The sequence below is a fragment of the Ovis aries genome, chromosome 9 (assembly GCF_016772045.2).
Source record: "Ovis aries strain OAR_USU_Benz2616 breed Rambouillet chromosome 9, ARS-UI_Ramb_v3.0, whole genome shotgun sequence".
Lineage (NCBI taxonomy): Eukaryota > Metazoa > Chordata > Mammalia > Artiodactyla > Bovidae > Ovis > Ovis aries.
The window spans coordinates 22,090,609-22,109,288 of record NC_056062.1 but is presented as its reverse complement, the minus strand read 5'-3'; the positions used below and the strand labels follow the sequence as shown (position 1 = coordinate 22,109,288).

Below are 18,680 nucleotides of genomic sequence, written 5' to 3'. Positions count from 1 at the left end.
GACACTTCTTAAACATACATTTAAAAATGGGTAAGACAGCGCATTTTATGTGTACATTACCACAGTAAAAACCATTTTTTTCCCCCAAAGGGAAACACAGTGGCCTCTCCATGGAGAATGGATTGGAGGAGAGTAAGGAAAAATGGAAAGAGCAATGAAGAAGCCGCTGATGCTTTCCAGGCAAGAGGTGCTGGTGGTCTGGACCAGGGTGACTACCCTGAGGAGCAAGAGGAGACCAGAACGTGGACATTTATTTTGGAGAAGAACCACGCTCGTCTTCCTCGATGGATTCCATGTGGCCACGAGGGAAACAGAAAGTCTCTGGCTGTATACAGAACGGGTGGGTGGGAAGGCTGTTTATTTCTATGGGGACGCCATTTATTTACAGTTGAGCAAATGGGACAAAACAGGTTTGGAGAAGAAATCAGAAGCTGAGTTTGGCAGTCCCTTTCCTTGATACACACACAACCACACACACACACACACACACACACACACACACAACTTCATACAAGACTGCGGCATGAAGTGGATTTTAGTAAATGCTGAGGATTTGCCTCACAGCTCAAATAACCTAAATTGAGTATCATTATTAAAGTACTTTTGGAAGTTGGAATATAAAAATATAAATTTTGGTTTGTGTTTGCTGAAGAAACACTGGAAAGATACCTAAAAATGAAAAAGAAATTATTTATGAGGAGTGGGACAGTGGAATAGGGTGGAGAGGGACAGAAGTTGTACTGAGACATTTCACGGTTTGCCTCTATATCGTTATTATTTATTAAACTGTTTATTTCATTTTATTTTGGTCGTGCTGCATGGCATGTGGGAGATTAGTTCCCTGACTAAGGATGGAACCCAGGTCCCAAGCATTGGAAGTGAAAGTGAAGGTCGCTCATGTCCAACTCTTTGCCACCCCATGGACAACATAGTCCATGGAATTTTCCAGGCCAGAATATTGGAGTGGGTAGCTTTTCCCTTCTCCAGGGGATCTTCCCAACCCAGGGATTAAACCCAGGTCTCCCACATTGCAGGCGGATTTTTCACCAGCTGAGCCACAAGGGAAGCCCAAGAATACTGGAGTGGGTATCCTATCCCTTCTCCAGCAGATCTTCCCCGCCCAGGAATTAAACTGGGGTTTCCCGCATTGCAGGAGGATTTTTTATCAACTGAACTACATGGGAAGCCATTGGAAGCATGGAGTCTTAATCACTGGACTGGCAGGGAAGTCCCTACTTCTACAATACTTTGACTTATAAACCATGTACATGTTTTTTAAAGAAAATTAAAATTTAAAAATTAAAATTAAAAAGTCATTTAGACTCTCTCCCTTGGGAAAAATTCTCAGTGGTTATACCATCCAGCCAGGTTCTGAATCCTCTCTCTTCCCATTTCTCCTCCTTATATACTCCTTCCAGGGTTGAGTCTTTTTCTGCTCCAATCTAGATTTTTCTCATTTTGAATTCAATTAAAATCTCTTTTGTCTCTACTTTCAAGCTTAGCTCTGGGTCCATTTTTGCACATTAAAACTCACAAAAGTGTTCATATGAACAAAACACAAACAGAATCCTAGGAGTGGTACATTTAAATGCAAATCCTGCCCCTCCCATCAAGGGTACAAAAATAAGATAAGGTCGTGGGGATGTGGTGTCACGGAAGCTGTGATACCACAGAGAACCTGAAGATAGACAACCCAATAGGTGAGGTTAAAGAATACCAAAGGCAAACAGTACTTAGCAAACAGCTTTGCTTGGGACCAACTTGCCTACATTCTCTAGCTTCCTCATGCCATCTTTGTTGGGCATGTGTGTCCTGGATAAACTAACAAAAATTAAAAAAAAAAAAAAAAGAACAGAAGTTGAGTTTGAGACATGTCACTTTCAGGAAAGCGGAGAGGCACGCTGTCGAGTAAATAATTGGGAACCTTGTCTTTCTTGTTTATTGCTATATTCCCTAAAAGGGTTTCTGGTACACAGGAGGTTTTAATAAATATTCATTGAATAAGCAGATGGATGGGTGAACAGATGGAGGGATGATGGATGGGTGGATGGATGTATGATGGATGGTTGATGGATGATAGATGATGGATAGATGCATGATGGATTATGAGTGATAGATGGGTGGATGGACAGATGGACAGATGATGAATGGATGGAGATGGACAGATGAGTGATGGGTAAACCAAGAGGACAGAGTCACTGCAGGCAAGAGAAAAGTCTTTTGAAGAAGTGGTCAATCTGTTTTGTTCTGTTTGTTGTGAGCTCAATGAACACAGACTTGTAACCTGCATAGAGCAAGTCAATCCCACCCACAAGGGCTTAAAATCTTTATTTCGTCTCTTATTTTTTCATTATTTCTTCCTTCCATCTTTAGACATGGGAGAATGGGGCCCTACACAAGGGCAGTGGCCCCCTTTAGAAGGTGCCTCTGGCACTATGGTCTATCCTGAGAAAGGCAGAGAAGGCAACCGTCAATTCTATAAATAACTGTTACCATTCATGTGCCAAATCTTTGCGGCTTTGGTACCTTGTTTGCTCTCTGAGTGCGGGAAAAACTGTGAATGAAAGTTGCTATCTCGCCTGTGCTCTTTTTTCATAAAAATGAGAAGTCTTAATTGGGAATTAGATGACAATGAAAGTGGAGTGGCCTGGAACTTGACGGGCTTTTTACAAATGGCATTATGAGTTCAGATTTTCACTCATGGGAGAAGCATGCCCAGCAGTGTGGCAAAAAGCATCTGCCTGAGCCCCAAATAAACCGAAGTGCCTAGTCTAGGGTGTGGCACCATTCCGCACGTATGTTCCAGTCTGGCTGAATTCTATTCATGTCTGCATAGGAAAGGCAGTAATGGTAGACTGAATAATTCACTTGTAGTGAATAATTCACCTGCATGGTCTGAAACCCTGTTGGTCACAAGAGGGGAGGGAGCAGGGAACCCTGTTGAAGAGTCCTAAGGTTGTGTAACTCCTGGTTGCTCATGAGTTTTGGAACTTGGGGTGAGCCTGTCCTCTTGAAAAAGTATCTGGAAGAGGATCGCTGAGGTATCTTCCTGCTCTGCCTCTGAGACACAAAACGGCTGCAAGTTCTCTAGCAAATGTGCCCTAACTCTGTCAGCTGTCCTGCCCCCTCCTCTACACCCAAATACCCACTACAGTCCAGAATGGTTCCAGGCAAGAAATACTCCTTCCATTTGAAAACCTGCATGAAGGAGGCAGACAGTCCAAGCCGTGTCTGTGTCTGTGAGTGAGCTGGCGCTGTCTGTAATCATTTCTTTCAGGCGGGATTACGTGTGTGATGAGGCATCCTGGGCCCCATTCAAGAGCACTTGACCCAGACTCCCGAGGGTCACTGTCCTCAAGTGGCTCCCATACAAGGGGGTCTGGGGTCCTACTACCACTTCTGCCCAAATTCTGTCAGCTCTAGAGGTTGAGATGGTGTCCAGGAGATGGACTGATAGGCCTTATCAGTAGTTTGCAACAATAACAGTTTCAATACATATTTTAAAAATATACTACTTATATTTACATTTATCATTATTTCTGTTTTGTAAATACAGAATAGCTGTATTCCATACAGCTTTCCATAGCTGCAGGTTCTGCATTCACAGATTCAACCACGCGTGGCTCAAGAACATTTGGGAAAAAATTCCAGAAAGTTTCAAAGTGCAAAAGTTGAATTTGCCACACTTGGGCAACTCTTTACATAGCATTTACATTGTTTTTACAACTATTGATAGAGTGCTTGCACTAACTAATCTCGAGATGATTTAAGTACACAGAGGATGCACGTAAAGTGTTGGTCGCTCAGTCGTGTCCGACTCCTTGCAGCCCCATGGACTGTAGCCTGCCAAGTTCCTCTGTCCATGGGATTCTCTAGGCAAGAATACTGGAGTGGGTTGCATGTAAAGGTTATATGCAAATATTGTGGCATCTGATACAAGGGACTTGGGCATCCATGGATGTTGGTATCTACAGAGGGGTCCTGGAATAAATCCCTTGCAGACACCAAGGGGTGACATGTATACAAACAGTACAACTGTTTCCAAGAGGTGGTCTTTCTTTATAACTTCGAGTAAGAGCCATAGCTTCTCTGATATTGTGACATGTTTTTGAAAAGGAACCAGAAAGAAGACAGCTGAGTTCCCTCTGTCTCTGCAGCAGCCTGTGGTGAGTGTGGTTTACTGGGGATTGTGAATTACAGTCTTGATTCACTTTTTGAGGGCTTCCCTGGTGACTCAGATAGTAAAGAACCTGCATACAATGAAGGGGACTCAGGTTCGATTCCTGGGTCAGGAAGATCCCCTGGAGAAGGGAATGGCTACCCACTCCATTCCTGGAGAATTCCAGGACAGAGGAACCTCGAGGGCTACGATCCATGGGGTCACAAAGAATTGGACATGACTGAAAGACTAACACTTTCACACTTTTTGAGGAAACATCTGTGAACCCAAGAAGCAAATGAAGCAAGTTATAGTGGAAATAACATGGTCTGAATATTCAGACCTGAGTTCGAATTTTGGTCTTACTACTCAGTAGCTGTGTGACTCAGGAGGTGAGTAACTCAGCCTCTCTAAGACCCAACCTCCTCAACCCATAAATGAAAGCATGAGCGTCGATTTCTCATTGGTGACGTGAGGACCACGTGAGACCACACTTGCAGGACTCCAGGCACGAAGTCCTGCCCAGAGGAGAAACACTCAGAAGGTGGCTGCCGCTATGATCACAGTTAAGTTGTTCTTGAGCAAATTTACATGAAATTGGCAGAAGAAAATGGTGTCCAGCAACCACAGTGAGCCCCAAAACTCTATCCCATGACCAGCATGACTGCCCAGGGGCCCCAGGCCATACATAACTGGACCCTCTGTCCCGACACAGTGATGGGAAGAAGAGGACTCATGATCACAAACGTACCTGGCTGCTGGGTCTAGCTGTTCTTTCCTATGAGGAGAAAAAAATAAACAAAGCATAAATTACATGCAACTGCTTCTCCTCTCCCCAAAATCTGTTTGCAAGCTTCCTTTGCTGAAGATGCAGGAGCAAGGCAAAATGGCACATGTAGAGGGGGACCCATGAATGAGCTGGGGTTCCCCAGGCAGACCCTAGACCCCTCCTGCAACCTAACAGGCCTGGTTCTGAACTCCAAGATCCCTCTCAGCCATTCATTCATTTATTCCAGAGGTCCACAACCTCGGGGCCACGGACTGGTACCTCCTGTCAGATGAGTGGTGGCATTAGATTAAAAATAAAGTGTGCAAAAAATGTAATGTGCTTAAATCATTCTGAAACCACCCCCTCTCCACCACCCAGTCTGGGGAAAAATTGTCTTCCATGTAACCTGTATCTGGTGCCCAAAAGGATGCAGACTGCTGATTTATTCATCCAAAAAATGGTTCCTGAGCACCTACTCTGTCCCACAGCTTGTGCTGGGCTTAGGTGACCTGTTAAGTGGTGGGGACAGATCAGGGAATCAGGGATTAAATGAGATAGCACATATAAAGGGCTTCCCAGGTGGTGCTAGTGGTAAAGAACCTGCCTGCCAATGAAGGAGACATGAGACCAATCCCTGGGTCGGCAAGATCCCCTGGAGGAGGGCATGGCACCCTACTCCAGTACTCTTGCCTGGAGAATTCCATGGCCAGAGAAGCCTGGTGGGCTACGGTCCATGGGGTCTCAAAGAGTTGGACACGACTGAAGCGACTTAGCATGTGCACACACGCAGACAGCACTTATGAAAACAGATCTAATGTTATTCAGCCCTAGAGAAAGATAACTGCATATTGTCCTTCTTTTCCATTTCTAAGAACTCCAATAATCTTGATCCTGCTCATAAAAAGAACAAGTTCTGCTTATACAGTAAATTAACTGAGTCTTTTTGGTCAGGTAACTTGTTTCTTGGGCCTTAGTCTCATCGCCATTTTTGTCCTGTATCTAATGATTCCAGAGCTGCAGTGACAGACACTAATCACAGATGGCCATTGAAATTAAAATGAAAGAAAATTAAAAATTCTGTTTCTCGGTTGCACTAGCCATAGATACTTCACAGCCACCTGTGACAAGTAGTTACCATGTAGGGCAGTGCAGCTATAGACAGTTCTGCTACTGATACCACTTTTAGGGAACTGATAAGTGTGCGTGGGTGTTTTTGTTATTGTTGACGGTAAACAACATGGGATTTTTAACAGGTGCCCACTTCTCTGCTTGTGCATGAGAATGTGTAATTTACTATCTGCCCCCCCTACTCCCCAGATTCTTCCTCTACCTTAACCTCCTACCACCTACTTCTATTAGGTCTACACAGTCTCTGTGCTATGTGGCTTCAGCTGTGTCTGACTCTTTGTAACCCTATGGACTATAGCCCTCCAGGCTCCTCTGTTCCTGGAATTCTCCAGGCAAAAATACTGGAGTGGGCTGCCACGCCCTCCTCCAGGGGATCTTCCTGACCCAGAGATTGAACTTGTGTCTCTTAAGTCTCCTGCATTGGCAGGTGGGTTCCCAGGTGCATAGCGCCACCTGGGAAGCCTGTCTCCACAGGCCACAAATCAGAAGACCTGGGTTTGGTCTCTCCTGTGCCCAGTATCTTGTGTGACCTTGAGCAAGTTCCTGAGCTGGAGGCTTCTGTTTCTTCTTATCTAAAATTGGAGTTGGACTTCAAAGTCTCTAAGGTTCTTTGAAATTCAAAAGTAATGAGTATATAATTCTAAGTAAGCATAAAAACAAAACAAAAAAGGCCATACATCACTCATCACTGGTAGCCCAAAACATACAAATATATACATACACATATCAATATGTACATGTGTGTATACATACACACATATTCTTGCAAAGTAACAAAGAACTCCACGTGCTGGAAATGGATATGACACTACTTTTAGAACTGGGCTACATAACTGCATGGAGAAGGCAATGGCACCCCACTCCAGTACCCTTGCCTGGAAAATCCCATGGACGGAGGAGCCTGGTAGGCTGCAGTCCATGGGGTCGCTAAGAGTTGGGCACGACTGAGTGACTTCACTTTCACTTTTCACTTTCATGCACTGGAGAAGGAAATGGCAACCCACTCCAGTATTCTTGCCTGGAGAATCCCAGAGACAGAGGAGCCTAGTGGGCTGCCGTCTATGGGGTCGCACAGAGTTGGACACGACTGAAGCGACTTAGCAGCAGCATAGCTGCATCCTTCAAGATCTTTTGGAGGATTACAAAATCATGCAGCCACCATGGAAAACAGTCTGACGGCTTCTCAAAAAGTCAATATAGAGTTACCTATTCCACTCCTAGGTATAAATCCAACAGAACTGAAAACACATATCCACAAACAGGTACTTGAATGTTCATGGGGTATAACAGCCCCAAAGTAGAAACAGCACAAGTGTGTATCAGCTGATGAATGGATAAATAAAATGGGGTCAATATCATGAAATATTATTCTGCCATAAAAGCAATAAAGTTCTGATACACAAGACAATATAGACAAAACTTGAAAATATTGTGCTAGGTAGAAGAAATCATAACATTTTATTTATTTATTATATTTATTTATTTGGCCATGGCATGTGGGCTCTAGTTCCCTGACCAGGGATCGAACTCAGGCCCACTGCATTAGGAGCACAGGATCTAGCCACTGGACCACCAGAGAAGTCCCAAGATTTTATTTTTTATATGAAACATCCAGAATAGAGTAAAAAAAATAAATGAGTGGCTGCAGGGGCTTCAGTAAAAGAGGGAACCAGGGGTAACTGCTAAAGGGCACTGGGTTTCTTTGGGGGATAACGAAAAGACAATGGCGATCAATACCCAACTTTGTGAATATGTTGAAACCCACCAAACTGTTACTTTAAATGTATATCTTTTATGGTATGTGAAATCCTTTTGTAGTATATGAAGTATATTTCAATAAAGTCTTTTTAAAAATAAATCAAATAAAAACCCTTTAGGAAGCAGGTGAAGACATACCAGTGTACTATCAGCTAATTTTTATTTTGCTGTGAAACCTATGGAATGGGTTGGAATATGGGGAACATTTTTTTCTCAAGGGACTGCCTTGTTTCAGAATGGTTGCCAAGTGAATTCTCTAGTGGCTTTATACTTTGTCCTTGAAAAAAAGAAATAAATGTTCTCTCCTAGTCTAAAGCCATTCCCATATCACAGCAGCTGTCTGCAGCACACTGTATTCCTCCGAGTCTCTGACAGCTAGGACAATGCCTTATTTATAATAAATCAACCCAAAAGAATGGGCCTATTGCCAAGACCTTGGGATGCAAAGCAAACAGAAATCATCTTGATTCAGCATTCAGTACGGTTGCACAAGCTCTGGTTCTGGAGTTCAAGGTCAATCTGTTCTCTTCAGGAGAAGCAACCGGCCCATTCTAAGACTCTTGCTCTCCTAAGGAATTTTGATACTACTCCAAACTTGAAATGATTATAGCTACAATAGGAATCTGCCTGCAATGCTGGAGACTCAAATTCGATCTCTGGGTCAGGAAGATCCTCTGGAGAAGGGAATGGCTACCCACTCCAGTATTCTTGCCTGGAGAATTCCCTGGACAGAGGAGCCTGGTGGGCTATAGTCCATGGGGTCGCAAAGAGATGGACATGACTGAGCGATTCACACACACACAGAATAGAATTCTAAAATCAGAAGGAATCATAGAAAGCGCCTTCAGGGCGTATACCTGCATCCTAAGTCTCTTCAGTTGTGTCCGACTGAGTCATGTGTGACCTTCATGGCCCAACCTTAGCATATACAAGGAGCTCAAAAATAATGCTGGACTGAATGCCTGGACTAGAAGGTGCCACGTGCCACTAGACCCTCTTGGGACAGCACCATAGATCCTGAGCTGGGAGAGGGAAGCACAGCCCTGAGGTTTTGGGGCCCAGTGGGTCATAGTCAGGTTTTGGATCCTCTTCTCTTTGTTATGGTTACCCACTGGAAGGTTTTATGCAGGGGAAATGAGTCAGGAGACCTCGATGTCCTCAGCGTCCTTAAATCTTCACCGCAATCTGGTGATGGAGGTGGAGGGAATGTTGAGGCTGAGTTCAGAGACTGGTCACAAGTCCCATAATGAGAGTAAAGGGAGGTGGGAGAGAGTCCCTAGTCCAGCGTTGGTTCACGTCATGGTCTGTGAACCCAGATACATGGCAGAAACATGCTGCAGAGCGGGTGGGTCCCCACTGCAGGTATGAGTCTGCTCAGGGGTCCTAGCGGTCCAGCCTTCCATTCATACACTTAAAACTCTGAGCTCAGGATCGAAAACCTGGCAAGGTGCAGTCTGTTTCAGAAACCCAACTAGTGATCACAGGCTTGGAGGACCCTAGATGTAGCTGACACTGACCAAAATGATCAAAGTTTCTAAGCCCCAGTTGGCTCCTTTGCAAAAGGAGCCTGGTGACACCAACCACCCAGCCTGCCTCCAGGGGCTCCTGTGTTAAAATCACCAGGGATGCTTGTCTGAGATGCTTCAACTATTCCAATGCCATTAAAATTGTTGAGGGCTTCCCTGGTGGCTCAGCGGTTAAAAAATCTGCTTGCAATGTTAGAGACACAGGAGATGTGGGTTCGATCCCTGGGTTGCGAAGACCCCCTGGAGGAGGAAGTGGCAACCAACTCTAGTATTCTTGCCAGGAAAATCCCTTGGACAGAGGAGCCTGGTGGCCTACAGTCCATGGAATCACAAAGAGTCAGACACAACTGATGCGATTAAGCACACAGCACAAAACTGCTGAAGGATGCAGGATCCGCATGTCCACACCCCCCACTGATTATAACCCATCTTAACATCTGAGAACCTCTGACTTATTTCACAGGGTGCTTGTGAGTATTAAATCAAACGTCAACTTGTATTCCAGGAGCATACTGGATGCCCATAAATATTCATTTCCCTCTCCCTTTTCATAGGCGCTGGCCATTGGAAATGGAATGTAATTTTTTTTTCCTGAAGACTCTCATTTAATTTCTCACTTCTGAGAATACAAAACATCTCTGGGCCCCCAGAGGACTCCCCCCAGATGCTTCTTCCCCCGCCCTTTCCCGGTCTGGGGGTGAAAGGCACGACTATCCTGGCCTCCAGGATGGCCAGGGTAGCCCATTGCACCCACTCCTGACTTCCTCAGCCACTGGCCCTGCTCCAACATTGACAGGACCTTCTCCTTCAGCCACTCCACACTGTCTAGCTGGAAACCCTGAGTGACATCCTGAGGTCATCTGGGGAGCCTCAAAAAATACTGGGCTGCACCCCCTTACCTGCCTCCTCCCTGGGATTATGATTTAATCAGCCTGGGGATGGTCTGGGCATTGGGATATTTTAAGCTCTAATGAGTCTAACATGAGGCCCAGACTGAGAACCACCATCCTCCGGGAACTGTGAAGGCCACGGGCACACATACGGACCCAGAAGCAGTGGTGAGTCATGCCCTGAGCATTCGGCTGAGCCACTTGCCTGAAGAACGGAAAAGAGACGACTGATTCATAGAACCTCCACGTCGCCACGAGATCAATCCTGTTGGGGTTGGTAGCATAGTACCTCCAGGCGGCCTGGGGAGGAGAGACGAGGGGTGGGAATGAGCTGGTGTCACCCAGAAGGTCACACGGAATCCCACAACTTTGAAACAGTCAGCCCTGGACACCTCAGGGTTCAGTGTACACTGAGGTCATACTCAGAGAAGCCAGATTCTTGGCCTTTTGTAGCTCCTATGGGAAGAAAAACCTCCTTGACCTTATCATCTCAGATGGAGAAAACCGATGTAGTAGGGGAGAAAACCGATGTAGTAGGGGAGAAAACCAACATAGTAGGGGTAGGGTAGATAAGTGAATTACCATGAAGAGGGGAATCTGAGCATAAGAGCCTTGAAAGGAGCAGGGATTCCTGTTGCTGCACGATTCCTTGAGACTTCTCAAGGAGGTGGGAAGACAAACAGTTTTTTGTGCCACTTCTGGGTGCAAAAGACAGTCTGGCAGATGAGGTTTTGATTCTAACACACTAGATCTTCTGTATATTGTGATGGTTTTGGGGCTGGGGAGGGTAACAGGGCAGACTCTTAGAGACCAGAACTGCCTTAGAAACTACAAGCTGCAAGATAACACTGTGCACCATCCTGCATCAGCCCCGCAGGGACACTCACTGCAGCTGGAGGCAATTTCAAGAGTGGGAGGCCATGCAGACCACCGTGCACCATCCTGCATCAGCCCCGCAGGGACACTCACTGCAGCTGGAGGCAATGTCATGGGAGGCCATGCAGACCACCGTGCACCATCCTGCATCAGCCCCGCAGGGACACTCACTGCAGCTGGAGGCAATGTCATGGGAGGCCACGCAGACCACCATGCACCATCCTGCATCAGCCCTGCAGGGACACTCACTGCAGCTGGAGGCAATTTCAAGAGTGGGAGGCCATGCAGACCACCGTGCACCATCCTGCATCAGCCCCGCAGGGACACTCACTGCAGCTGGAGGCAATGTCATGGGAGGCCATGCAGACCACCGTGCACCATCCTGCATCAGCCCCGCAGGGACACTCACTGCAGCTGGAGGCAATGTCATGGGAGGCCATGCAGACGATCTGTCCCAGGCAGCCAGCCAGAGCCAGAACACTCTCCCTTCCTATTCTCTCTGCTCCCAGCAGCCCATAAAACCACGAAGCAAGAACTCTCCCTGAAAGAGAAGAGGGAGCACTCTGCCCCTCCTGTCATTTCTCACTATTGCCCCGGCTCCCAGCCCAGGGTGGGGGCAGCGAGAGGGAGGAACGGCTGGCAGGAGGCCACACCCGCCGCTGCATGGCCGTCTGCTGGGTGGGGTAAACAGTGAGCTGGTCGGTACTGTGCACACGCGGGCATCTCTCCCTCTCTGGACTTATCAGCTCTCTATCACGAGCAGATGAAAGGGCCCACATCTCCTTGCAGCTGGTTGGCTATGCATCTGTGCTCTATTCTGACTCTTCCTTGTGGGTTCCCTGTTCAAGACTGTGGTGAGAATAGAAGGGGAGAAAAGCTAGTGTGGACCCAAGTCCAGGCCAAGTTCTCCACCCCATCAGGGGTAAAACAGCTGATGGGCGGGCTCCTGTCTGAGTCCTGTGTCTAGTTTTTGACTGGCTTAGAACTTGGATGGGAGAGTAATGGGATGGTCACTTTCAGGATACACAGTGACTAGTCATAGAGATAAACCATAGCAACACCCAGAGTTGTGGCAAGCAGGCTTGGTCCTGGGTCCACCCCAGATCATGGAATGCCCACTCCTGTAGAAGCATATGGACGTGCGTGTGCGCATGCACACAGAGACACATGCACACACAGACACACAGACACAGACAGACATAGACCCACACACATACACATAGACACACACCCATACACATAGACACACACCCATACCCATAGACACACACCCATACACATAAACACACACCCATACACATAGACACACACCCATACCCATAGACACACACACATACACATAGACACACACCCATACCCATAGACACACACACATACACATAGACACACGCCCATACCCATAGACACACACCCATACACACAGATACACACCCATACACATAAACACACACCCATACACATAGACACACACCCATACACATAGACACACACCCATACACATAGACACACACACATACACATAGACACACACCCATACACATAAACACACACCCATACACATAAACACACACCCATACACATAGACACACACACATACACATAGACACACACCCATACACATAAACACACACCCATACCCATAGACACACGCCCATACCCATAGACACACGCCCATACACATAGACACACACCCATACACATAGACACACACCCATACACAGACACACACCCATACACATAGACACACACACATACACATAGACACACACCCATACCCATAGACACACATACACATAGACACACACCCATACCCATAGACACACACCCATACACATAGACACACGCCCATACACATAGACACACGCCCATACACATAGACACACGCCCATACACATAGACCCACACAGACACATGCACAGCTGCGTGACCCCATCCAGTTCAGCCCCGGGCAGACAAACCTGGATGAGCTCAGCAGCGGGTTTCCTCCTTTTCTCAAAGTGCTTCTGGCGGTGCTGTTCCTGTACCTTGAGCGCCAGCCCGGACCCCAGGATGCCCTGAAGGGAGAGGTCAGGCCCTGAGGTCAGCTCCCCCAAGCCTCTCCTGGAGCCCCACCCCAACTCTCAGGCCCCAGTGATGACACCGAGCGAAGGGGAGAAGAAAAGATCCCTTCTTTGTCTTCCAGGCAGTGGGGGCTGGGTTAAGTGGGGCCTTGGAGTCAGGGTTCAATCCCTGACTCTGCCACTCCCAGCAGGGAGGCCCTGGGCAGCGTCTTCTCTGCTGCATCTCAGGTTCTTCCACAGGGAAGTCAGACAGCGGCACCCACCTCACAGTTCTGTGAGGGAAAAATGAGATGACGTAACAGGGACTGCCTAGTAAGGAGTAGGAGGCGCAACAGATTACCAGTTAATACTAATGGAATTTAAAAAATATTTCAGTCTCTTGAATTGTCACGTGAGACTTTCACTCTGACTGGCATTTCTCCGAATTGTGATCTGTTTTGATTTCTAGGTCAAACTCTCATGTGGAGTACATGGCGGGGTTGGGGGGGGGCACACCCCTTTCAAGTTGAAAGAGAATTTAGAGACCATGTCCCATGCCCACAGCCCCTCATCGTTTATAGATAAAGAAACTGAGAGTCAGAAAGGTCATCTTCCCAAGGCCAAACAGCTTAGGAAAAAACACTGGACAGCTGTGATGGATGAAGGGAGGGCTGCGATGGATGAAGAGCCTCAGTATCAAAAGGATGGGAGATGAAGGGCAGGGAAGAGGGGCTGTTACACTGGAAGGTTCTTTTCAAGCTTTGTGATCAAGAGCCACGCTTGAAGGAGCAGGCCTGGGTCCCTGGCTCTACAACCCAGTAGCCCTGTGACTATGGAAACTTAACTAACCCAATGAAGCCTGTCTCCTCATCTGGAAAATGGGGAGAAATGCACACCAAACTCCAAATGTTTTTACAAAGATTAAATGAGACAGTGTAAGGAAGCACGTGGCATGAATCTGGTTCACAGCAAGTTCAACAATGCTGTATATTATTATTGCTGTTATGATGCCGATGGGCACTGGGCTTTGGGAAGTTATTCTACCAGGGATCAAGAATTTGAGGGAAATGCATTTTTTTTTTAACACAAACTAAAAGATGACAGGGCAGAGAAGGGAACTCACAAATATAAAGGACTCACTATGTGCATGGAATATGGGGGTGAAAGACATAATCAAGCCCCAAGGGGGCTCACATTCTCCCGGGGAAGCAGATTTGGAATCTGAAATCCCAGGTGGGCTCAGAAATGCTTTTACAGAGCGATACCAGAGGAGGGAGTGCTGAACTCAGCCTAAAGAAGGCAGCACTGAACTGGGTCTGGAGGATAAACAACATGTCCCTGTATAACACAGGGAACTATATCCAATATCCTGTGATAAGCCATAATAGAAAAGAATATTTAAAAAAAGAGTATGAGCTCAGCTTGGTGCTCTGTGATGGCCTAGAAGGGCGGGATGGGAGGGAGGTCCAAGAAGGAGGGGCTATATGTAAACGTATGGCCGATTCACTTGGTTGTGTAGCAGAAAGTAACGCAACATTGTAAAGCAATTATACCCCAATTTTTAAACAAAGAATGCCTATATGTACATGTGTCACTTTGCTGTAAAGCAAATGTTCACAACACCGTAAATCAACTATAGTTCAATAAAATTTTTTTCAGAAAAGAAACTGAGTCTTGAAAGAGGAGTAGGTGTTTGGGGGGGATCACTCCTGGCAAAGAGCCGCACAGCCTGTGGCAGAGACAGGACAGCTTTGGGTTGACGGGGCTGGAAATCGGGATATGAGAAGGTGGAAGATGAGGCTGGATGGCTGAGCTGGGGCCAGGCAGTGACGGGTCCTGCCCATCATCAAGGGGTAACAGTGAGGGCACTCACGGCTGGCAGGGCAAAAAAGGAGACGCCGATTAAGGAAAAGGTGGCTGCGATCAGACGGCCTTCCCACGTTTTGGGCGTCTTGTCTCCGTAGCCAATGGTGGCCAGTGTAATCTGAAAAGAGAAGCGTTCAGACACGGGGCTTCCCGGGGGAGGAGGTCAGTGATGTATCAGCCGAGCTTTACCCATAAGCCTTTGTACTGACTGGGGCACTGTCCCGTTTAGAACAAGACTCCCATGGGAGGGAAGATGCTAAAGACCAGCAGTCTTATATAGGAGCCTTGAGACCACATCGGTTTCTAAGCTAAGGATTTCTTCCCTATCGCCAGTCAACAGGTATTTCAAGAATTGCAAACATGTGTATGTGCATATATATTCATGTGTATGTTTGCAAATGCATGACTTTGTGTACAGCCATGATTCTGCATGTATGTGCTCTCGCGCATGTACTTATATGTATTGTGTGTATGGGTGTGCATGTCTAATGTCTGGGCCCGTGTCTGTCCAGGTATATGTTGAATATTCCTCTGTGCGTTGACACTTGTAGGTTATCAGCACACTTGTACTTATGAACATGGAAGTCAGGCTACGGGAGTAGCTAAGAGTGTGGCCTCTGGAACCCAAATGCTTGAGTTCAAATCCCAGGTTAAGCACTAACTTGGCTCAGAGAGCTTTGAATTAGTGACTCAACCGCTTCAAGCCTCAGGTTCTCCAATTTGAAAAAGTGAAAGTGTTATAGTTGCTCAGTTGTGTCTAACTCTTTGCGACCTGCTAGACTGTGGCCCACCAGGCTCCTCTGTCCAAGGAATTCTCCAGGCAAGAATACTGGAGTGGATAACCATTCCCTTCTCCAGGGGATCTTCCCAACCCAGGGATCGCACCCAGGTCTCCTGCACTGCAGGTGGATTCTTTACTGTTTGAACCACCAGGGAGCTAATAATAGGAGTTATTTGCACTTAAAATGTGTTTATAAATGTAAAGTGCTTCAACAATGCTTTAATACCACATGCCCGATGGGGTGGGGCCATGCGTCTCTAGGTGTGCCTGAGGGTCTGGGTATATACATCTGCTTCTGCCACTGAGTCTGCACAGCAGAGCCTGGCTAATGACAGGTAAGGTCCCTGAGTGACCGTGGGACGAGGCTGATCAGAGCCCTGACTTCTAGGGAAAAGCCCCCCTTCCAAGGGCCCCCTGCAGGGTACGTCTCCTGGGGGGGGGGTCCTAAATAGAGGTGCTCTCCTCTCCCCTGTGCTGAAGAACGCAGCTGCCCAACCCCATATGTCCACATCACACCCTCCACATCCTTCCGGCCCTCCAGCCAACCCCCATGGGACAGCTTTCAAGGTGGTGACTCACCAGGCCCCACCACAGGGCATCTGCATAGGTCTCAAATTCCTCTTTCATCTCTTCTCCTTGGGCATCCACCTCCAGCACATCTTTCTCAACCAGGTAGACGAGAAATGAAGAAAGGATGAGCGTCAGGAACCCGATGTACCAGGCGGTGATGAGCTCCTGGGACAGCAAGCAGTGGACAGGGAAGGGGTCACTGCGTGGAGGCTGGGAGGAGGTTGCAGGCAGACACACTAGAGCTGGAGTGCAGGTTTACCAGCTCTGGGACATGGGCCAGTTACTCACCTTCTCTGATCCTCCCCTCCCATCACTGGAAAATGGGGGTCATTGTTTTCATCATTAACAGAATGAGGGGATGGCTCTAGAAGGAGAGGGAGAGCTCTGTGGTCACTTAATCACAGCTCAAGAGGCTTCACGGGGAAGCAAGAAGGCAGGAGGGACAAGGCTCGGGACTCAGGAGACCCTATTCTCTGCAGGATTGGGAAGAACAACCATAAAGCTCTTTCCACTTGGAAAGTGACAGCGAGGGGGAATTATCCTGGCAGAAGGGACAGACGTGTGGATGGGGACCCAGCCCTGCCACTAACTGACTGTGTGACTCTGGGCAGATGACCTCTCCTCTTCAGCCTCAGTTTTTTCATTTTTAAAATGAAGGGACTGAACCACAGAATTTCAAAAAGTGCCACAGATACTTCAAATGCAGATAGGCATTTTTTATACGAAGTAATCACATACTGATTTAAACTATATTAGCATAAATTAAACAAAAAACCATTATTTTGTGGATATCATCGCATGATAGACTGGGATATCCTTGAAAACAAGAGAGAGCTGATGTAAAGGAAAAATGTTAAGGGTGGTAATGGTAAGGGTGGTACACAGACATGGCAAAGATGGGCAAACCACTGAAGTTTCACACACCCTGACCATGATGATCCCTGAGGCACTTCCTATGTCTCTCATTCTGTTCCACCTCCAAGGGTTACCCTGGTAGGTTGGGCAGAAGAAAGTCAAGGTCATGGGCAAACACAGTCTGGAGATTAGGCCTGATATTCCTGCTAAGTCATCACGGAACTGATGGCTAACAAACACATGAAAAGATGCTCAACATCACTCATTATTAGAGAAATGCAAATCAAGACCACAATGAGGTACTATTTCATACCAGTCAGAATGGCTACGATCCAAAAGTCTACAAGCAATAAATGCTGGAGAGGGTGTGGAGAAAAGGGAACCCTCTTACACTGTTGGTGGGAATGCAAACTAGTACAGCCACTATGGAGAACAGTGTGGAGATTCCTTAAAAAATTGCAAATAGAGCTCCCTTATGACCCAGCAATCCCACTGCTGGGCATACACACTGAGGAAACCAGAATTGAAAGAGACACGTGTACCCCAGTGTTCATCGCAGCACTGTTTATAATAGCCAGGACATGGAAACAACCTAGATGTCCATCAGCAGATGAATGGATAAGAAAGCTGTGGTACATATACACAATGGAGTATTACTCATCCATTAAAAAGAATACATTTGAATCAGTTCTAATGAGATGGATGAAACTGGAGCCGATGATACAGAGTGAAGTAAGCCAGAAAGCAAAACACCAATACAATATACTGACACATATATACGGAATTTAGAAAGATGGTAATGATGACCCTGTATGCGAGACAGCAAAAGAGACATAGATGTATAGAATGGACTTTTGGACTCTGAGGGAGAGGGTGAGATGATTTGGGAGAATGGCATTGAAACATGTATACTATCATGTAAGAAATGAAGTGCCAGTCTATGTTCGATACAGGATACAGAATGCTTGGGGCTGGTGCATGGGGATGATCCAGAGAGATGATATGGGGTGGGAGGTGGGAGGGGGATTCAGGATTGGGAGCTTGTATACACCCGTGGTGGATTCATGTCAACGTATGGCAAAACCAATACAGTATTGTAAAGTAAAATAAAGTTTAAAAAAAAAAAAAACACAGGAAAAAAAAAAAAAAAGAAAAGTCATCACAGAGAATGAAGCCATTCACATCAACAGAGTTCATCTATCCGACCATCCTCGGCCAATCAACGGGCCTCCTGGGCCCATCGCATCTCGCTGAGCCTTTGCTCACATCGGTCCTCTGTCCTCCCGGCCCCTCCCTGGGGGCCCAACCCGAGAGCACTGGGGCACCTAAGACCCGTGTCATCTCCATTATGAGAGCTTTCTGGATGTGTGCTCCCTCAACTAGAGCGAGCTTTCATTTCTAGCTTTTTTTTTTCCTTCTACGTCTTCATCATATTCTAAACAGATGTTAAGTCTCTATTACGC

The 18,680-nt window shown here is 46.8% G+C and overlaps 1 protein-coding gene across 1 annotated transcript in view; it reads right to left on the bottom strand.

The window, feature by feature from the left end:
• Nucleotides 1-18,680, bottom strand: part of KCNQ3 (potassium voltage-gated channel subfamily Q member 3) — a 302,253-nt gene that overhangs the window by 24,157 nt on the left and 259,416 nt on the right. Inside the window, exons 5-9 of the mRNA XM_027972891.3 lie at nucleotides 16,372-16,527; nucleotides 15,019-15,129; nucleotides 13,065-13,160; nucleotides 10,436-10,530; nucleotides 4,911-4,937 (exon numbers count right to left, since the gene is read on the bottom strand). Of these exons, the coding sequence (XP_027828692.1) occupies nucleotides 4,911-4,937; nucleotides 10,436-10,530; nucleotides 13,065-13,160; nucleotides 15,019-15,129; nucleotides 16,372-16,527 (485 nt within the window). The remainder of the gene's footprint in view (nucleotides 1-4,910; nucleotides 4,938-10,435; nucleotides 10,531-13,064; nucleotides 13,161-15,018; nucleotides 15,130-16,371; nucleotides 16,528-18,680) is intronic.